Source organism: Lutra lutra, chromosome 9 (assembly GCF_902655055.1).
Source record: "Lutra lutra chromosome 9, mLutLut1.2, whole genome shotgun sequence".
In the NCBI taxonomy this organism is placed as follows: Eukaryota; Metazoa; Chordata; class Mammalia; order Carnivora; family Mustelidae; genus Lutra; species Lutra lutra.
In genome coordinates, this window is record NC_062286.1 from 132,753,409 (window position 1) to 132,775,498 (window position 22,090).

Consider the following 22,090-nt stretch of genomic DNA (forward strand, 5'->3'; position numbering starts at 1 on the left):
TGGACCAAATCTGCATTTTTTGAAAAAAAATTCCAAGGACTACTTCATTACCTGAAAACGATATGAAATTCAAATTTCAATACCCATACATGAAGCTTTGAATTTTTGTTTTTTAAGATTTTTTATCTATTGGGACGCCTGGGTGGCTCAGTTGGTTAAGCGGCTGCCTTCGGCTCAGGTCATGATCCCAGCGTCCTGGGATCAAGTCCCACATCGGGCTCCTTGCTCGGCAAGGAACCTGCTTCTCTGCCTCTGCCTCTGCCTGCCTCTCAGCCTACTTGTGATCTCTCTCTCTCTCTTTGTCTCTCTCTGACAAATAAATAAAATCTTAAAAAAAAAAAAAGATTTATTTATTTATTTGAAAAACAGATCACAAGTAGGCAGAGAGGTGGGTAGAGAGAGAGAGAGAGGAGGAAGGAAGCTCCCCGCTCAGCAGAGAGCCCGACGCAGGGCTTGATCCCAGAACCCTGGGACCATGACCTAAGCCGAAGGCAGAGGCTTTAACCCACTGAGCCACCCAGGCGCCCCATAAAGCTTTGAATTTTTTAATTAAAAATTTACGGAAGGGGCGCTTGGGTGGCTCCGTTGGTTAAGCATCTGCCTTCAGCTCAGGTCATGATCCGGGGGTTCTGGGATTGAGCCCGCAGGGGGCTCCCTGCTCAGCAAGGAGCCTTCTTCTCCTCTCCTCCCTGCACATGCTCTCTCTCTCCCTATCTCTGTCACTATCTCTCTCTCTCAAATAAATAAATCTTTTTTTTTAAATGTATGGAAATTTTTTTTCTCTCATTATGTAAGTACCTGCATAACTTTTCTTTTTCCTCTTGGATCCTGAAGCCAAAAATACTCACTACCTAACAATTTACAGAAAAAGCCTGCCCACCCCTGCCCTAGAAAAATTCTTACACACTCTTGCACCAGGAGACACTCGTAAGAATATTTGCAGCAGCGCCTCACTGAAAACAAGCTAACTGTTTCTCACCAGGAGTGCGGATAAGCCGTGACACAGTCCTGGAAGGTGCTCTGTGGGGCAGGGAGAGGACAGATGAATGGATGCAACTAGAACGAACACATCAGTGCAGTTAAATCTCAGAGCACCGAGAGGAGAGGAGAGAAAGCTGCGGGCGAGTACAATATGACAAGCGCCCATAAAGCCACGCAAAACCATGTGAAACGATGATGCTTTAGGATGCGGACAAGTGCAGTGGAAGCACAGAGGAAGGCTAGAAAGGTCAACGCCAGAGCAGAGGCTCGTCTGGGGCAGGGAAGGGAAACAAATGCACTGGAACTGCATGACCCCCGCCCTGGCTTCACCGGTATCTCTGATGTCCCATTTACTAGCAGAGTCATGGGCAACCGGGAGTTAATCCTACCTGGAAACTTGCAAACAGGAGCCTCAGTTCTGCCCCGCTCTGTAGGGGGGTAACTAAGACTCTCTCCAAGGGGCCAAGACACCCTCCTCTCAGTCAACATAAGGTCTGGTCATAGGTGGCAAAATTAAAATCAGGAATGGCTTTCCTAGAGTCCTTGAGAACCAGGATTCTTAGCATGGGAAAAAGACAGATGAGTTTAAGTAAAAATCCTGTGGTCCTGAATTTTAATTTAAAGTACAAGTATGGGGGCGTCTGGGTGGCTCAGTGGGGTAAAGCCTCTGCCTTTGGCTCAGGTCATGATCCTAGAGTCTGGGAGCAGCCCCCACATCGGGCTCCCTGCTCAGGGGGGAGCCTGCTTCTCCCTCTGCCTGCTGCTCCCCCTGCTTGTGCGCTCTCTCTCTCTCTCTCTCTCTCTCTCTCTGAGATATAATAAAGATAAAATAAAGGAAAGGGGGCACCTGGCTGGCTCAGTCGGTAGAGCATGTGACTCTTGATCTTGGGGTTGTGAGTTCAAGCCCCACACTGGGCCTAGAGCTTATTTAAAAAAAATAGTAATAAAATAAAGGTAAATAATTAAGCATTTATCTCACTTAAACTAGACAGTCAACTAGTAGCTAAGGGAAGTTTCTTTTTCTTTATAAAAAAAATTATAAACTTATAGGAAGTAAAAAAAAAAAATGCAAAAAGGTCCCATGTACACTGCACCCAGTAGTAAAGTCTTGCACAAATACACAACAATATCTCAACTGGAAAACTGACATTGGTACAAGCCACAGACCTTGTTCAAACTGTATCTGTTTCACATGTACTGTGTAACAGGGTGTGTGTGTGTGTTTAGTTCTATACAATTTTATCACATGTGGAAGGTCATACCACCACAAAGAAGTTTCTTTTTATAGAAGTATTCTGGTTGCAAAGGAATACTAGAATTGGAATATCTACATTTTGCAACTTCCAATGAAATGACCGATCGAAGCTCCAAACAACAGTTCTAATGGCTGTTAACTACCCCAACGGCAGAGAATGCAACGGCACGTGCCTCCTGACAAAGGAACTAAACATATATGACATATTCTCATTCCCCAAAAATCAAACCCAAGTCTGAGCAAGCCTCAAAAGGCAACTACCATGTGATGTACCACAGGGACAGAATGAAGGAAAAAACCACAGGGCTGCCCTCAACTGATGCAGAAAAAAAGCTTAACAAAATTCAACACACTTTTAAATTTTAAAATTTTATCTTATTTTTTTATGTGACAGAGAGAGAGAGATCACAAGCAGGCAGAGAGGCAGGCAGAGAGAGAGAGGGGGAAGCAGGCTCCCCGCTGAGCAGAGAGCCCGACGTGGGGCTCGATCCCAGGACCCTGAGATCATGACCTGAGCCGAAGGCAGTGGCTTAACCCACTGAGCCACCCAGGCGCCCCAGCACACTTTTATGATAAAAACACTTGGGCGCCTGGGTGGCTCAGTGGGTTAAGCCGCTGCCTTCGGCTCAGGTCATGATCTCAGGGTCCTGGGATCGAGTCCCACGTCGGGCTCTCTGCTCAGCGGGAAGCCTGCTTCCCTCTCTCTCTCTGCCTGCCTCTCCATCTACTTGTGATCTCTCTCTGTCAAATAAATAAATAAAATCTTTAAAAAAAAAAAAAAACACTCAACATCGTGGGCACAGAAAGAAATTACCTCAACATAATAAAGGCCCATATGAAAATATACGGGCCACAGCAAACATCATACTCACTGGTAAGAGACGGAAGCTCCTCCTCCAAGATCAGGAACAAAGCAAGGATGCCCACTCTTGCTACTTGAATTCAACACAGTATTAGAAGTCTCAGCCAGAGCAATTAGGCAAGAAAAGGAAACAAAAGGCATCCAAACTGGAAAGAAAGAAGTAAAATTGTATCTGTTCTCAGATAACATGATCTTATATGTAGAAAACCCTAAAGATTTCACACACACACACACACACACACACACACACACACACACACACAAAACCCTGTTAGAACTAATAAATGAATTCAACCAAGTTGCAGGATACAAAATTAACACTTAAAAAATCAGCTGCCATTTATCCATACACAAACAATGAGCAATTTGAAAAGGAAATTGTGAAAATAATTCCACTCACAATAGCATCAACAAGAATAAAATACTTGGAAATAAACCAAGGAAGCGAAAGACTTGTACACTGAAAACATTACTGGAAGAAATTAAAGAAGACACAAATAAAGGCAAAGACATCCTGTGTTCATGGGTTGGAAGACTTAATATTGTAACAATGTCCATTCACCCCAAAGCAATCTGCCGATTCAATGCAATCCCTATCAAAATCCCAATGGCAATTTTACAGAAATAGAAAAAAAAAAAAAAAAAGTCCTAACATTTCTATTGGATCTCAAAGGGCCCCGAACAGTTGAAACAATCTTTAAAAAGACAATGTTTGACTCCTCACACTTCCTGATTCCAAAACATGTTACACACAAAGCTACAGTCATCCAAATACTGTTGGACTGGCATAAAGGTAGATGTACAGACCAGTGGAACAGAATAGAGTCAGACGTAAACCCTCACGTATGCGGCCAAATGAACTTCAACAGAGCACACAATAGGGTTCAGGCAGCCTCAACAGACAGTGGCAGGGAAACGGGATATGCAAACACAAGAAAGTGAAGTTAGACCCTTACCTTAAGCCGTATATAAAACTTAACTCAAAAATGGACTAAAGGCCTAAATGTAAGACCTAAAACTATAAAAGTCCTAGCAGAAAACATAGGGGGAAATGCCTGACATAGGATTTGGCAAAGATTTATTAGACATGATGCCCAAAGCACGGGAAACAAAAGCAAAAGCAGACAAACGGGACCAGAGCAAACCAGCAGCACCTCAAAGCCCCCTCAGCCGCGAAGGTGGCCTCACCCACGCCTCCCAGCCCCCACCCCACTCGAGCCGCTTTCCCATCCCTCCACCTGCCTCAGCCTCGGTAAGGGGTTCCCCAAGGCCCCCAAAGGTTGGCCCCAAGCCGGAGACCATCCAGCCACAGGGACTTCTCGGAAACAAGGTGTTCTCCTGTGAGTGAATTTCAGTTTCTCTTTCCTTCTGGCCAGGTCCGGGGAAGGGACCTGCGGGCTCCCCTGTCTCAGCGCCTGGGTGGCCTCACCCAGACCCACGTGCTCCCCTGGGTCAGGACTGGCCCCGCCCACAAGCACCTTTCCCGTCCAAGTGGAGATTCCAATTTCCACTTACCTTTTCCCTTTACCTACATCAGCCGGGGCTGCCCGGGGAGTCTGACTAAAAGCAGAGCCATGCAGCGGGGAACGCAGTGGGGATCTGGCCATGGCGACAGCGTGGATCCTGGTGCTGGTGACCGTGCTGCTGGGCTTGACCGGAGCGGGCCCTGTCCCTACTTCCAAGCCCACCTCAACCAGGAGGAGCTGCCTCATGAGCAGGTTCCAATCTCTGTCACCGAGGGAGCTGGAAGCCATCAAGAAGGCCAAGGATGCCCTAGAAGAGTCGCTCTCGCCGAGGAACTGGAGCTGCGGCTCTCGCCTCTTCCCTCGGGCCAGGGACCTGAGACTGCTGCAGGCCTGGGAGCGCCCCGTGGCCTTGGAGGCCGAGCTAGCCTTGACACTGAAGGTCCTGGGGACCATGGCTGACTCGTCCCTGGGGGTCGTCCTGGACCAGCCCCTCCGTCTGCTGCGCCACGTGCACTCGGAGCTCCAGGCTTGTGTCCCGGCTCTGCCCACAGCAGGACCCAGAGCCCGGGGCCGCCTCCACCACTGGCTGCACCGGCTCCAGAAGGCCCCAAAGGAGTCCCAGGGCTGCCTCGAGGCCTCCGTCACGTTCAACCTCTTCCGCCTCCTCACACGGGACCTGAAATGTGTTGCCAGCGGAGACATGTGTGTCTAAGAACCCAGGCCCCCACGCTCAGCCCGCCTGGGACCCGGACCTTTCCTAGGCACCAAGCCTCACCCCTGCCTTAAGTTATTTCCTCTCAACCCCTTATTTATGCAGCCCTGCTCCATATCCATAAGAAATGTTTATTTTTCTACTTTTGTACAACGTGCAGCAAATAAACAGGAATGGGGGGAAAAAATAAAGAGCCACTACTCCGGAGACTGAGAGAACAGAGGAACGCGTCAAACAACAGTGCGGCTGCAATCAGCAGAACGCCGGCTCGGGCAAGCTCGGAAGGACTAGAAATCCAGCTTAACAAAAACATCTCAAGGAGAAAAAAAATGAGGAAGATGGTGTCCCTCCACTCTACAAGGACAGCCTTCAGGGTAAATGTGATTTAAAGATCTATCCACAATTGCGGTGTGGAGACCTTATTTGAGCCCTGATACAGTTTTTAAAACATGGATTCCTAGGACAACTGGATTTGAGAACACTGATTGCATACCACTATTAAAGAATTCTAGGGGCGCCTGGGTGGCTCAGTGGGTTAAGCCGCTGCCTTCAGCTCAGGTCATGATCCCAGGTCCTGGGTTCGAGCCCCACATCGGGCTTTCTGCTCAGCAGGGAGCCTGCTTCCTCCTCTCTCTCTGCCTGCCTCTCTGCTTACTTGTGATTTCTCTCTGTCAAATAAATAAATAAAATCTTTAAAAAAAAAAAAAAAGAATTCTAAACACTTAGGTGCGATAATGATACGGTGCCCTGAAAGTCCTTGTCTTGGGGAGCCTGGCTGGCTCAGTCAGAAGAGCATGGTGATTCTTGATCAGGGTCGTGAGTTCAAGCCCTGCGTTGGATGTCGAGATTACTTAAATAAATAAAACTTTAAAAAAATAAATCAAAGTCCTTGTCTTTTAGATACACACACTGAAGTATTCACAAATGGAAGAGCTATCTGGAATTTGCTTCAAAGAAGTTTAGGAGGGAAGTGGATGGACAGATAGAAAGAGGGGCGCCTGGGTGGCTCAGTGGGTTAAAGCCTCTGCCTTCAGCTCAGGTCATGATCTCAGGGTCCTGGGATCGAGTCCCACATCGGGCTCTCTGCTCCACAGGGAGCCTGCTTCCTCCTCTCTCTGCCTGTCTCTCTGTCTACTTGTGATCTCTGTCTGTCAAATAAATAAATAAAATCTTTAAAAAAAAAAAAAGGAAAAGAAAAGAAAGGAGACCAGGTCGGCTGCAACTTGGTAACTGCTGAGTTATTGAGTCTGGGTTCAACGTACATGAAATTTGTAAATAAAAAGGTTTCTTCAGTGAGAAAATGGGGGGAGGGAATGTGGTTTAAGCAAGGTTAATAGTTCATTCCTCTCTTACATAAAAACCCTGGAGGTAGGCAGGGCAGGCTGGGTACGATGGCGGCTTCCTGAGCCTCAGGGACCTGGCCCCTTCCAACTGCTTCCCCGCCCTCTTCTCCACTTGGCTTCTGCCTCCGTCTCACAGGGCTGCTCCACTCCAGCCAACACAGCCGTTCCAGCCAGGAAGGAGGAGCAGGGTGGGAAGAAGGACAAGATCCTTTGAAAGACACGTCTAGGAAGCCACACAAACCACTTCTCGGTCCCAGCGACCAGACGCTGGCACTTAACCATGCCCGGCTACAGGAGAGGCTGTGATAGGCAGTCTTCGTTTCTGGATGGCCATGGGCCTAAAAAAATCAGGGCTTCCATTACCAAGGGAGAAAGGGTGAGAGGAGAGCAGGGTTCAGTTTGGACCATCTGCCACCGTCCTTATCCCTCTGAGACTGGTAATGAGGCGTGGGGGGGTGCCACAGATGGGTGCTGGGAGCTGGCAGCAGAGCTAAGGGACAGCTGGTGGGCCTGATGATGTTAAATATGCTTGTCACTTACATCCCCGGATGAAGCGATCTGCTCTGAAGTCACCGCTCTGCTTTGGATGCGGGAGTGAGTGTCTGGCTTCCTCTGCTCTCCCGGGGCCGGAGGCGCGTCTCCAGGAAGCCGCCGTGCCCAGCAGTGCCATTTCCGATGCTGTAGCTAACACCAACCCCAACGCTTCCCTGGGCCTTGGTCTGGCCCGAGGCCTGGATGATTTGTTTGCCAATGCGTGAAATGGAGAAACCTGCTTCTCTCCCCGACAGCTGAGGTGCCCTGTCGGGGCCAACCCAGCGGTGGTCAGTCCTGCAGACTCTGCTGCTACCGAGAGCCTGGTTGTCCCAAACCACGGCTGCTCTTACACCACCCTCACGGTTTTTGCCATACATCTCGCTTTCAAGTCAACCTTCCTTTTAAAAAAAACCCCTAAATTGATTTCTGAAGTGATCTACCACGGCTGCAGATGGAAAGCAGTATGGCCTGCTCCAGACAGAAGGCAACCGGACATCCGGCTCAGACTCTGCGCATGCCCAATACCCGCTTCCTCCTCGGTCAAGACAAGCCAGCAGTGAACGGACTTCCTCCTCGGCATTTAAATGGACCAAAAGAATTAAAGATGTAATTAATTTTTGTCATTATGTCCTCCAGTGTTACCGCCAACAATCGTTTTTCCTGGAGTCTGTGGTCCCAGTCCTAAGAAACACAGCTGAGGGGCGCCTGGGTGGCTCAGTGGGTTAAAGCCTCTGCCTTCGGCTCAGGTCATGATCCCAGGGTCCTGGGATGGAGCCCCACATCGGGCATCGGGCTCTCTGCTCAGCAGGGAGCTTGCTTCCTCCTCTCTCTCTGCCTGCTTGTGATCTCTGTCTGTCATTCTGCACACCTTACAGACGGGGATCGTAATACGACCTCGCTGACAGGAGAGCTGAACACTGTTATATGGGATCATGCACGTAAAGTCCCAGCATAACCCGGCTCACGGTGTGAGCTCACAAATGCCGAGTGCCGGCTATTGTCACGTCTCAGTTCTGTGGAGGAGAAAATGTGAGTCCTGTCATTGAAGAATGCGGTTTGAGCAAAACAAACAAAAAAATCCAGGCAACCCAAACTTCAACAGCAGCAGGGAGGGAGGGACATAAAACCCCAAACGCTTGGTTTAATAATGGAAGACACTTTATTATTTTTTAAATCATCTCTCAACATTTCAATTCTTAGTAGAAATCAAATGTAAAACATCTGCCTTTTTAAATTAGCATATATTTTTTCCAGCTCAATCACAGCAACCTCATACAGTAAGGTACACACCAAGGGCAGGGGCAGAGCGTTTTCTGTTCCAGTCTGTGAAACAACATCTCCGTGATGACATGTGCGCCAGACCTTCTCTCCCAGGATGAGGTGGGCACTCCTGCTTCTGCCCACTGGGGGCACAAGTGACCTGGCATCACGGTTGGTAGAGTTCCCGTAGGCTGGAGCGATCTGGGAACGGAAAACTAGCAAACTAGTGCTCTCAGGAGTAAAACAGGCATCGACACTTCTGAAATGTGGAAAGAACATCAAAGATGATGACCCGAGTGGGCTGGTCTTAGTAATAAAGGGGTTGAAATTCAGCTGTATATACACATTGAGTATCTACATGTGCTCTACCAGATATATAAAAAAGAGCCATAGAAGATTTGGAAAACCTTAAAATCACTCGACCGAGTTGGAAGAACATCAGCAAATTCACAGTGACCTCAGGATTCAGCCAGACTTAAATTTGTTCAAGAGCTGAATACCTCCTTCTACTACCAGAAAACCCACTGCATGTAAATTCCTATAATATTCTGTACATCACAAACACTTATGGCTAAAATATAGTAGTTCACAAGGAAGTGGTTTTATTTTCAAATTCTTGCCCCACTCCTGCTCTGCACCCCAAAAGGAAGATCCAGGGGTCAGTCACTCAGAGTTTAAGGGGCCTTCAGGTTTGGAAGTGCTGAGGCTTGGCTGAGTGTCTCAGGAAAACGTCCGTGTGATGGGCACACGCTGACTCGGGCCCACTTTTAGTGCAAAAAAGATCACTGATGTCGCAGAGTCCCGGAAACAGGCGAAGAGGGCTGAGATGGAGGGGAGGGGGAATCCCACAGGATTTTCCTTCTGAAACAAGACTCCAGAGGTTTGGAGTGCGAGGTTCACATGCAGCAAGAGACAAAGACCAGGCTGTCGATCTGCAGGGTGAGGGTCCTAAAGGTCACTAGGTTATCGCGGTCCACGGGTGCACAGACCGCACCCCACCCCCAGCCCACGCTAGCCCCCTAAGTGTACACTGGAGGTAGGTATATAGAGATTTATTGTAGGGAAGACAGTGGCTCTCCGCCGACTCCAGGACATCATCTGTCTCTGCCCCCACACTCTCCGCTCTACCCTCGGGCTGTGGTGTGTGTAGGGTACAACATGGAAGAGCACAAGACCCTCCCTTGGAAGACTGAAGAACCCAGGCCGTTTTTATAAATAGCTACATAATTCATGTTTAACCACTTTGAAACACACGGCAAGTTGAATATTTATTTAAAAATAAATCTCAAAAATATCTATTTACAGTACAGTGAGAGGGGCATGTGCAAACAACAGAAAGGGGGAACAGTCCATCCTGCCATGGAAGGCCACACCTGGATGTGCTGGAGCAAAGCGCTCGGACACACGGGCCGAACTGAGCTGCGGTGGCAACAGGATGCCATTCAGTGACAACTGGACTCCGCCCACCCTGGAGACTTGGACAGGCAGAAGTCAGCGGGGTGGAGGGAGTCCAGGTGGGGATCCTTGTGTTTGGGAAGGGGGCGGCCAAAGGATGAGCCATGGGAAGAGGCCCGGTGTGGCAGGAGGGCTCATTTCACAAGCCAACAGGCCTCTAGCTCGGCGCTCCAGGTGGGCATTTGGAGGTGACCTGGAGGGCCCTTCCCAGTCCAAGTTGGCTTTGGAGTGGTGGTGGTGGTTGGTGGGGGGGGGGGTGTACGGTGGGGGGGGGCTGTTGACAAAGGTCTCGGAGTTAGAAATCCTCTCCGAAAATAAAACAAACAACGCAACAGGGAGTGGAGAGATTAGCAAGAATGAATCTGAACGGAAGTGCCACCCTCTCCCTTGTCAGGCGACAAAGCAGCCATCAGATGAACTATCTGGGCCACCCAGTGAACTCCCACATGGCGCAGCCAAGCCCACGATCCCGACACCTACATGGTCAGATGCAGGTCTCTGCTTCTGAGATCAACACACTAACACTTCTTCCCCGGAGCGGGGAACCGGAAAGTCAGTGGCGTAGCCCTTGGAGCAGGGGTGCAAGGTCCAGTCTATCTGTACACGAGATGGGAGAGCTGGGTGGACTTGTAGTTCAGCTGGTGGTTGGGCATGAACTTGTGCAGCTCATTCTTTTTGCAGCAGGGGTCGTAATGGTAGGCGCTGAGACAGCCGTCGCAGGAGACTTTCGAACACTGGGTGCAGGTGTTGGTGGCACCCGGGCGGTTGCAGAAGCCACAGCGGGAGGTGGCTGTGGTGGGGGTCTTGGGTTTCGGGTGGAGGTGCGGTAGCCGCTCGAGGCCCTGGGTCTGGCCAGCGTACTTGTCCCGCAGAGACGACCCGTGGGCCAGGCTGTCGTGGGCGGAGGGCTTGCCAGAGAAGGCGCCGGGCTTGGAGGCTGGGGGACCGGCGAGCAGGCTGTCGCAGCGCTGGCAGAGGGAGGAGTTGCAGGACAGCCCACAGTTTTGGCACTTGGACAGGGAGGACTCTTTGGCGGGGGGTGAGCGCTTGTGGTAGACGGGGTGGGCATCGTTTCGGAGCAGCCACACGTCCGGCCGCAGGGCGTCCTGCCTCCGGTATGCGGCCCTGGGCTCCGAGTCTGTATACAGATCCACGTCGTCCTGAGCGGAGAAGTATGTGCCACGCAGCAGGCTGAGGCCGTTGCTGGGGGAAGGGGACGGCAGGTCATCCGGGCTTCCGTGGGGGGAGCTGGACATGGTCAGCAGCGAGGCAGACGGGCGAATGATCTCATCCTTGAGGTCGTCCCCCACGTCTGGCGCCGCGGGCTCCTTCCGCAGACTCAGCGAGGCCTTCAGGGGTGGCTTCCGGCTCTCCCAGTAGCTGTCATAGGCATCTACCGACCTCGAGGGCTTGGTCACCCTCGGCTTGTAGTAGTCCTTGGCCGCCCGCTCGCTGGCCGACTTCTGCAGCGCTACGCGGGCCATGGAGGCCGTCAGGTGCTCCCGGCCCTCGGCCCGCCGCCGCAGGGCCTCCGAGCAGCCGCGCACATCCTCCGCGCTGCTTTTGCGCTCGTTCACCACGTCCAGCTCGGAGTAGCCCTTGTCCTTGACTTGTGAGTGGATTTCCAGCATCTGCTCACACTCCACCTTGGCCAGAAAGAGCTCAAAGGAGACCATCTTCACCTGAAGGGTCTCCACGAGCTCCTTGAGTCTGTACGCAGTCCCTAACTCAGGCACGTAGCCCATGTAATGCAGGATGGCTCGGATGTCCTCTTCCAGTAACGACGACTTGACATAATAAACGAAGGGGCCCGTGTAGGTCTAAGGAGAAGGGGATAGAAAAAGAGAGGCACCGTTTGCTGAGACACACGCAGAGCCGGTTCCAGAGCCCGGCACGCCCAGGGCGGAGCCTCTGGGAGCACAGGGGAGCAGAGGGGAGGATTTCGGCCGCCGATCACTGTGGCAGGCAGAGGCTGGGCTCAGCGCATTGGGCACAGGAGACCGCATGGCACTCCTGCCTCAAGCGGAGGGTACAAAGCCGCCGGCTTCCCATACGGGGCTCAGCGGCTCTGCTCCAGATGAGGAGGAAACAGGGCAAACGGGCCTGAAGAGAAGGTATGAGAGTAGAAGAGGCAGAACGCCCAGTGAGTGAGTAGAATATTCCTTTTGGGCATGTCCACAAGTTCTGAAGAATAGTCTGGCTTTGTGGAAACTCTCCTGAGCCACCACCTGGCTTCGGAATGATTCCGAGTTCTCTTTCTCTTAAATCCATCCTCCAGCCTCCTGTCTGTTACCACCCAGTCAAACCAGCTCTCAGGGTACCCGAACGTCCATGGCAGCCTCCTAACTGTTCTCGCCGCCCCACTAGTCTATTTCCTATCCAACAGCCAGAAGGATGCTTTGCAAATGGAAACCTGATCCCGGCCTGCCCTGCTTCCCAGCCTGCTTAGGGTCAATTTAAGCCCTTTGCCCTGGGCTTCAAGGCCCTGTATCACTAGGGTGCTGCCTACCTTTCCAACCTCACAGCTTCACGTGGGAGCTGCCAGAGGCAGGGACCCAGTAAAGAGATGACACTGGTCAGACAGCAAGTAGGGAGGCTCCCCCGGGGGGGGGTAAGGGGGAGTATTTCTAGTTGTTACGGCAAAGGCAGTGGGGAAGACAGGAGAGTCTGTGGGCAGAGGAGGCAGTAAATGGCACAAGCCCTCTCAAGTGGGTCTGGGAGGGGAAGGCGGCAGACCAGTGCGGATGGCCCTTCCCTAGACCTTACCTTGATGCTTCTGAATTCCTTCTTCCACGGGTAGAGGAAGAGGTTGATGCCCACCGTTTCCAGCACGCTGAAGGCGCAGTGCAAAGCCCGCAGGCTGGAAGAGCTGAGCGAGCGCAGGGAGCTCTCCACCACCTCATAGAACTGGATCAGCCGGAATCGATAGAAGGGATCCACCTTGTGTAGGCTGAGCAGGGCCGAGGCTGCCACTCGAAGATACTCATCACTGCCAGGCCGTTGCTTGCTGGGGGTGGTGTCCACTCTGCCCTCATGGAACTGCACGTACTTCCGAAATAAGTCATCCTTATATTTCGTATCCATTGAACTGGGCTTCCCCATCTGATCCAGAGACGGGGAGGGGCTACCTTATCTCCTCCATGGTTTCTGGGTTCGAGGCAGGGCCATGGCTAAAAGCACTGACATGGTGCCCACCCGCACTAGGGGCGCGCTCTGGAAGGGGAAGAACGAGAAGCACGTCACTCCTTGAAATGGTCCACGTGCCCGAGCGTGGCTGCTGAGACAAAACGAGAGGCAGAACTGGCCTGAGCTACCCCGGGCATCACCAGCCCAAGGCCCCCTTCTGCTCATTCACTCACCACATTTACTGAACACGGACTATGTGCCAAGTCGTTGTGGAAATGAACAGGTCCCTGACTTTGCAGAACTCATGATTGAAGAGTACAGTTCGAACCTGGTTTTGCAGGGAGGAGGAGGAGCCCGGGCAGTGGTGGTCAGACCTGAAGAATGAGGGGTTCGCTGGGCAGAGAGGTGGGCGGAGACCAACAGCAGCAGCACTGCCAGGGAGGAAGGCCCCGAGCGACACTGTTGGCGCCTACTGTGCGCCAGGCACTCATGCACACGAACGCATTTCATTGTCTTAAACGACCCTAGGAGGCAGGATCCCCATTTAACAGATGTGAAAATTAAGACAAAGAAATATTAAGAAAGTGCCCAAAGATCTGGAACCACGAAGAGGCAGAGCTGAGCCCTGGCAGCCTGGCTCTGAAGTCTTGCCCTTGACCACCATGCCCTGCTTTCCTGAGGCAGGAAGGAGCTTGGCCTTTGAGCAGAAGGCCGGCCAGTGCGGCTGAAGCAGCGAGGGCAAGGGAAGGGGATGCCCAGAGATGAGGCTGCAGGCACCATGAAGACAGGATCCCACACCCCAATGGTACATTTTATGCAAAGACACACGGGAAGCTCCTGAAGAGCTCGAAGGAAGTGGGGGAGGGCTGTCCTACCAGGGATAGTCTCACCCACCTTTGACAGCCTGCATTCCCCCATACCTTCATTTATTTATTTATTTTAAAGATTGTATTTATTTTTTTGACAGAGAGAGACACAGCGAAAGAGGCAACATGAGCAGGGGGAGTGGGAGAGGGAGAAGCAGGCTTCCCACAGACCAGGGAGCCCGATGCAGGCCTCGATTCCAGGACCCTGGGATCATGACCTGAGCCAAAGGCAGACACTTAATGGCTGAGCCGTCCAGGCGCCCCCCCCCAACACCTTTAGAGAGGTTTATAGTCCCACTGGGAGAGGACAGAACATTCTGAGCCGGGCTACACCAGATTTATACACTCTCGATGTCTGCGTGGCCGCTGGTGAGTAGAACATGCACAGAGCAAGCAACAGGGTTGGTGCCAGGAGGCCGGGAGCAAATCTGGGTTCACAGAGGGCGCTGCCAGGGCCGGGGCGGGGGGTGCGGTGGGCAGCGCAGCACAGGTGTCACCAAGGGATCCCAAAGCCAGACTGCCTGGGTGTGACTCTTGGGTCTGCTTCTCTGGGCAAATTACTCAGCCTCTGTGGGCCTCGGTTTTCCCCTCTGAAAATGGGGGTTGATAATAGTACCTACAGTCCATATTTGGTGGAAGGTTATGTGCCATGAGTATATAAAGCTCTTCACAGAGGACTGGCTCGGGACAAGCCCTTGACACACACGAGCGGCTACTACTGCTCTCTGTCGGGCCAGCCCCCCTGCCACACAGCGCGCATTCTCAAGAAGCTAAGATCAGAGCAGGTGAATGTGTCTGCCCAGGAGGCGATGTGCATTTCCATCCTCGTCTGTTCTGACCACTAGCTACAGGCACGGGGATCCTGACTAAATTCCTTGTTAAGGGAACCCAAGCACAGAGCCAGGGGTCTGTGCTTCATAAGCACCTGTCTAAGTGCAGGAGGCTCTTGCCGGCTGTGGAGACAGCGCAGGACTGAGAAGGAAGCTGAGGGGACGGGACAGCCCTGGGCAGGCCGTCAGCAGATCTGGCCTCAGCTCAGGAAGTGCTAATGGCCTACAAACCTGGCAGCAATCATGAGGTCCATAAAGTCATCCACATCTCGAGCCACTCGCCTGGCTTCTCCTTTGGGAAGACTCCTGAAGATCTTAACTATGAGGAGAGGGTGAGCTGTGCGGGAGAACTGGGGACAGAGAGGCCACCTTCTCCCACCCACCGCCCTGCCAAGGGAGCCCAATGCTTCAGAGACAAATACACTTAAGGAGCACAGGAGGCAAACATAAGTCCATTAGGATAAAATTCTACCTCCTGACCAAGGTCAAAGGCTTCACATGGTCTACTCCTGCGCCCCTCTCACAGCCATCTTCCCTTTCCCTCTAAGTTCTACCCACAGGGACCTTTCTGTCTTTTCCTCAAACCCACCAAGCTCATTCCTGTCTCAGGACCTTTGCCCATGTTCTTCCTCTGATCCTTCCCATAGCTGGCTTACTCTCGTTACTCAGGCCTTAGTTCAAATGTCACCCCACGGGGGCCTCACTGGCAACCCCAGCGCAGCAACTCCCTGCTTCCCGGTCCCTTGTTATCCCATTATTGTGGGATAATCACCATCTGAAATTACCAACTTTATTTATTCATTTACTAACTTCCTTTCTCTTTGTACCCCCCGTTACCCAGTAAGCTCCACAAAGGCAAGGACTGTTTTGTTCACCATGGTGCCTAACACATAGCCTGGCACACAGCAGGTGTCTGATAAAACAGGCGAAATGAATGATCGATTCAAGATGTCACTCCTCCCGGGACGCCTGGGTGGCTCAGGTCATGATTCCAGCGTCCTGGGATCGAGTCCCGCATCAGGCTCCTTGCTCAGCAGGAGCCTGCTTCTCCCTCTGCCTGCCATTCTGTCTGCCTGTGCTTGATCTCTCTCCCTCTCTCTCTGACAAATAAATAAAATCTTAAAAAAAAAAAAAAAAAAAAAAAAAGATGTCACTCCTCCCAAGAATCCTGAGAGATAAGCTGGAGAGAGAAGGAACAGAGAGGCTCCGTGACATGACATGCTGTAAGGAGCCAGGGTAAGTGAACCCAAGATTCCAAGCCTGCCCTCTGCGGCACTGTGTTCCTTCCCATACCCTATGATTCCCGAGTTTAACAAGTATTTATGCAGCACCTATCCTGTGCCAGGCTCGAGGATGGGTGCAGTGGGAGGATATGGGGTGGGGAAGGGGCAGCAGCTGGGAAGCCACAGCCCCGCCCTCAATTCTAATTGAAAGAGCTTATTATCAAAGGTATTGCAACCCAAGAAAAGACATCACTGTCCTTGCTATTAAACATGCATATGGGGGTGCCTGGGTGGCTCAGTTGGTTAAGCCACTGCCTTCAGCTCAGGTCATGATCCTGGAGTCCCGGGATCAGAGTCCTAGGATCGAGTCCCACATCAGGTTCCCAGCTCCACAGGGAGTCTGCTTTTCCCTCTGACCTTCTCCCCTCTCATGCTCTCTCTCTCTCTCTCTCTCAAATAAATAAGTAAAATCTTTAAAAAAAAAAAAAAAAGAAAGAAAGAAAAGAAAACGCATATGTATTTACCATTTTTTATTCATCTAAGAGAAACTTCCGTCCTGTCTCTGGTCCCAGGGACTATTTTTTGGTTCATCTGATAAAAATTTAAACAGAGGGACATCAAGCCTCCTAAATACTGCTGTGGTTTTTCTCCAAGGAAGTCAGCTTTGAGCCTACAGAGGCAGATTTTTTTTTTTTTTTTTTAACAAAGTCAGCCACCCTCAAGCTCAGGGCCTGCTGCTCTGTAATCACACCACAGTCCACACCCTTGTTTGCTGCTAGCGCACAATAAACAAGGAAAAGAGATCTGAATAGCCCAACTGGTATTCCAAATCCTCAAGTCAAGGAAAGGAAACCAATCTATGATGAATCCTGAACCAACATAAGGGCAGGTAAGGAAACAAGTGAAAGGGAATGAACGCTGAGATAAGGAAAGAGAAGGGAAGGAATAATCACTGAGGTCCTACTATGAGCTAAGCACAGGGCCTTTGGCTTTAACTGCCTCATCCCACTTAACCCTCATGACGTTAGAAGGAAACCAAGGTTCGGCCATGAAACCACCTGCGCAGTGGAGGCTCCAAGGCTCAGAGCTGGAGTTTGAATCTGGCAGGCCCTGAGGCCCAAGGCAGAAGTGGATCTGAGGCCCGAACCTAAGTCCAATGCCAAATCCTTGACTCAAGCTCTGAGCTAGGCCGCTTCTAGACAAAGCCACCCTGCGGCACCTGCTGGACAGCTCTACTTGAAAGGGCTAGGCTAAGTTAGAACACCCTATGGCAAGACGAGCAGAGTTAAGTTCTAAAAATTCCTATAGTAGCAAAATTCACATCTTCCCACACAGAACGGGGCTGGAAGAGCCACAAATCTCTTTATGATGTAAGCTCAAGGGCCAAGGGAAGAGGCTGGCCAGAAACCGGCCAGTGGTGAGGCAGCTGACATCATCCCTCCTGAATACATTTTCTGAGAAAACAGGCTGCATTGTAGCTGGTCATAGCTGGCGTCTGTTCTGAGCACAGAGCCCGCAATTTTTTCCCAGCACTCTGCGAGAAGAACAAAAAAACACACTCTCTGCAAAAACAGCGTGGTTACAGGAGACTAGACAGCGCAATGACAGAAGCCGTTAATTTCTCCAAGCAACCCAAGGATTGGAACACCATGACGTGCCAGTCTGGTCGGGGGGGGGGGGGTTGGCACTGTGAACATCCCTAACAGCGTCAGGCGGGTGCCCAAAGCCAACAGGCCTGGTCAGCACTTCCTGTCCCCACAATCTGGACTCCCTGTGAAAAACAAGTCGATGAAGAGAAATATTACATATACAGTCAGAGAGGTGGCGGCTTTTTAAGGATTTTTATCTTTCTAAAGATTATTTTTTAAGCATCTCAAAGGAAAGCTGCATCTGTTTAAAACCTCACTGAAAGGAACTGAAATGATCTGGGGGTAGCAAAGCATTAGCTTGCCTTTACCTCAACTGGCCCATTCAAGCAGAACGCTCCCCAAGCAGCATTTGAAGGCGCCCCCTCCCTGCACAGCCAACAGCTATTTTGGTCCCAGCAATGCCCCAGTCCACAGGTTTACAGATCTCTGGTCTAGCTTCAGCCAGCTCTGAGTTCCCTCAGCCTGCAAAGAGCTCCGAGAGGAGAGCAAGCAGTTCAACCCCTCCACCTCCTAACCCGTCACTCCTCTGCACTCATTCCAATTCCAAGGCTCCTGAGACACATACATCGAAGGCACGCTGCACTGGTTGTGAAACATTGGAGGGTCTCCAGACCCCAATCAGATTCCAGAGAAATTCAGAGGCCTTGAAAACCTCTGAATAAAACCTCAGTGGTGCTGAAAACGGGCTTCCTTACTGGCAGCTGCCTCTCAGAGGGGCTCTAAAGGAAGCAGTTTCGCCTCCCCGCAGGGCCAGAAGCTAGCGGCTGCTATTCCCAACCTGATCATTCCTACGGCCTCTGAGGGCCATACCGGTTGTGAAAAACACCCAGGCCCAAACTCTGACCCTTTCTGGGTGCATGAATGAATTAACAGCAGCTATCATTTATAGGACGCCTGCTGTATGCCAGAGACCGTGCTTCACAAGCATCATCTAATTTGATCCCCACCACAGCCTTAGGCACGTTCACTTCCATTTAACTAATTAGGCAAATGAAGCTCAGAAGATGCAATGACTTGTCCAAGGTCACACAGTGAGTACAAACCCAGATCTGCTGCCAGAGATTAGACTGGGGACCACTGCGCGGTAACTGCATCCCGGTGGAGTCAGGGTGGCCTCCCGCTTGGTTAGTCCCCGAAGAGGGGGTGTTCCTGCTGAGCTGCCCTGAGCCACCCATGGCCGGTCCCAGGAGTCTGCGAGGCAATCCTCGGCGGAGTGAGGATTCTGAGGACAAGCTGGGCCCTCGGAAGGCCGAAAAGGCAGGGCCGCCCGTCGCCCGCGCCGGCTGCAAGGGGACTCCACCCCCGGGTCGGCCAAGCCCCGCCGAGTCAGGCACCCCCTCTGCCCTGGGAAGCGCCGGACGCCGTTTCCGCCCGCGGCCGCCCCGCACTCACCCCGGCACTGTCGCCGAGGACTCCCGGGCCGAGGAAATCCAGAGGGAGCCGCGGCCGCCGCCGGAGCCGGGCCCGCCTGGGCTCTCGTCGCCCCGGCCGGCTGCAGGGGACCAAGGCCAGTACCCCGGGACAAGCGATGACCCGGAAACACTCGTCCAGGAAGTGACGTCCTTCGGAGGCGGGTCCAAAGAGAGGACGGGTCGCAGCTGCGCGTTGCGCTGGGGAGAGGCCGATGGTTGTGGGCGGCGGAGGAAGAAGCGGGAGGCAGGGGAATGAGCAGAGGTGTAGCGGAGTCCGGCTCTAGGGCTTGGAGGGTCGCCGCCGCGACTGGGGCTAGACCCGGAAACAAACGAGCCGGACGTGACGCAAGCCAACCTCAGGATGATGGCTGGCCGGGTTGTCATGGGAACCGGTCTGGAGCCGGGCGGCGGAGGCTGGGGCTGTGAGCGCAGACTGAGTGACCCCGGCCTCCGCCTCCCGGACGGGTTCCCTGTCCAGGTGATCCGCGAGCGGCGCTCCCAACAGCGCCTGAGCAGGAGCTAACAGTTGGAGCCCTCGCCCCATTTTACAGACGCAAATGCCGAGGCTTAAAGAGAGAAAGTGAGATCCCCAGCATCATGCGAAATGAAATCTAGCCTGGAGAGGACTGTTGATGTTACCGGCCTTCTTTAAGAACGGGGCTCCCAGCTTTGCCTTTGCCACTTACTAGCTGCGTGAATTTGGGCGAGTTACCTAACCTCTCTCAGCCTCAGCTTTTTCACTTGTAAAATGGAATACTAATAATACCGCCTGCGGGCATCCATGTGAGAGTTAAGTGATTTAACACATGGAAAATGCTTATTACCATAATTAGCATATAGTAAAGCTCCAAGTATGTTTTGTTTTTAAAACCTGGTTAAGTCAAAGAAAACGACCTCTCTCTGCACTCAACTTCCCTAAATGGAAGCCAGCGTTGAGGAAGTCCAAGCCAAGGTGTTGCCTCCTTGCTTTGTAACTTTTCACCAGACATCTGGAGGTACCTGCATGGTCTACACTGGCATCAATCATGGTGGCTTGTCACTTCACTTCATGGATTTGTCTCTACTCCCACCAAACCGTGAGCTCACCAAGGACTCAGCTTTTATGGTTCACCACTCACTGAATCCTTACTGCTTGCAAAGTGCCTAACACATACCCAAGAATTTGTCCAAAATATTTGCGATCGGATCATCATTCTTTTCTCTCTCTCTCTCTCTCTCTCTCTAACTTACCCTAGACATTTATTGAAGACTCAGAGTGGGGCACTTGGGTGGTTCACTCAGTTAACCACAAGATTCTTGAATTCACCTCAGGTCCTGATCTGAGTCGTGAGCTGGAGCCCTGCATGGGGCTCTGTGCTCAACCAGGAGTCTGTTTGGGATTCTCTCTCTCCCTCTCCCTCTGCCAGCTCTTGCTCGCTCTCTCTCTCTCTCTCTCTAAATAAGATCTTTAATTTTTTTTTTTTTTAAAGAGACTCAGAGCCCACTTCATGCCATGTTCTCTTCCTCCATCTTGCTCTTCTACCTTTCTGGCCTCTGTGCCTCTATATGCTGTTTTCTCAGTGTAAGTGTTCTTTCCCTCACCTCTTCCTTTCTATACATATACATATACATATACATATACATATACATATACATATACATATATGTATAGGTGTACGTATACATATATCCATTCATTCATTCATTTTAAGCCTGACATCCCCCCAAGACCTGGAACTCCTTACTCATCTGTCTCATCTGTGTGTCCCCTGAGTTCTGCACATTTCTGATCAGGATGTGCCCAACAGATGCTCCTTGATTGCACTATTCTCTCTCTTAGCCTTAGTGTCCCTAGCTACAGTCAGCGGATCTTGTCTCAGAGGAGTCAGTGATACAATACACAGGGAAGGATGTAGAGAACCAGCAACATGCTATTCAAAGAGCAGTGATGACTATATCTGTTGCTCTCTGAGCATCATTCAAGGTCTTTGTGTATTTCATCCTTTATCAGGTCAGGTTTAAGCTCCTTGTTTAATCATTTGCAAATTGATGGTGTTTATAGGAATTTCAGCTGAGAAAAACCACAGAACTTGCTGGCTTTGCTAAACTCAAAACTGTTACAAGACTGCATGAGACTATTAAGAAGCCCCTTACCAATCTGTGGTTCTGTGGCAGCCAAAAGGGAAATAGATTTTTAAGGAGGCTTTACTAGTAGGAAACCCTAGTCATTGATATGCGGTGATGTTTTGTATCAGAGAGGGCCCAAAGTCTCTGTAGAGAGCTGTGTTTCTCATCTTTTAGACAGGGTTGAAGGCCTGAGATTTCTCTGCTTGGGGATGTGGAATTACAGAAGCATCCTTTTCAGATTTCATTACATAATGATTAGCAGATTATATAACAGTCACGTGACAGTGATTAGGCACCTCTACTTCCTAAGAGCCAACAACACAAAAAATCTACCTACTTCTTTCTATTTTTTACTTTTTCATCACAAAAATAATGCATGAATTCCAATGATCAGATGTGTTCAGAACAAAAAATGAAAAAGAGAAGTAACCCTATGACCCAACAATTTGATGTCTTGGAATCTACCAGATAAACAAGCATAACTACACTGAGAGACCTGTTGCATCCTTATTTGTAGTGCAAAAGCGAAAACCAAAAGCATTCTAAATGTCCAACAATAGGGAAATGAAATATCCATACTCATGACTACTACGTATCACTTAAAAACGATGATGTAAACCTATTCAACTCTGCAAGACATACTGTGGGCTGAAAAAAAAAGACATCCCTTGAAATGGAAAACAAAACATCAGTACCATATATTTTCTAAAGGTATGTGTGTATGTATAAAGTCAACAGGGGACAACAGTGCAAATATACATCATTTTTAAAAAATTTTTTTAAAGATTTTTTTATTTATTTGACAGATGGAAATCACAAGTAGGCAGAGAAGCGGGCAGAGAGAGAAGGAAGCAGGCTCCCCACTGAGCAGAGAGCCCGATGTGGGGCTCGATCCCAGGACTCTGAGATCATGACCTGAGCCGACAGCAGAGGCTTTAACCCACTGAGCCACCCAGGCACCCCCATCGTTTTTTTTTTTTTTAGATTTTTATTTATTTATCTGACAGAGA

At 50.8% G+C, this 22,090-nt stretch overlaps 2 protein-coding genes across 2 annotated transcripts; one reads left to right on the top strand and one right to left on the bottom strand.

Moving 5' to 3' along the window:
- The first annotated feature begins 4,562 nt into the window (after positions 1-4,562).
- LOC125108959 (interferon lambda-1-like) lies at positions 4,563-5,276 on the top strand. Its single transcript, XM_047745468.1, has one exon. The coding sequence runs from the start codon at positions 4,704-4,706 to the stop codon at positions 5,274-5,276; it is 573 nt and encodes a 190-aa protein (XP_047601424.1). The 5' UTR covers positions 4,563-4,703.
- Positions 5,277-8,293: 3,017 nt separating this feature from the next.
- SPATA2 (spermatogenesis associated 2) lies at positions 8,294-19,233 on the bottom strand. Its single transcript, XM_047746015.1, has 3 exons — positions 18,955-19,233; positions 12,635-13,081; positions 8,294-11,688 (listed from the first exon to the last, which is right to left on the bottom strand). Exons 2-3 carry the CDS (start codon positions 12,968-12,970, stop codon positions 10,462-10,464), a joined length of 1,563 nt encoding a protein of 520 aa, XP_047601971.1. The 5' UTR covers positions 12,971-13,081; positions 18,955-19,233; the 3' UTR covers positions 8,294-10,461.
- Between the last annotated feature and the right edge of the window lie 2,857 nt (positions 19,234-22,090).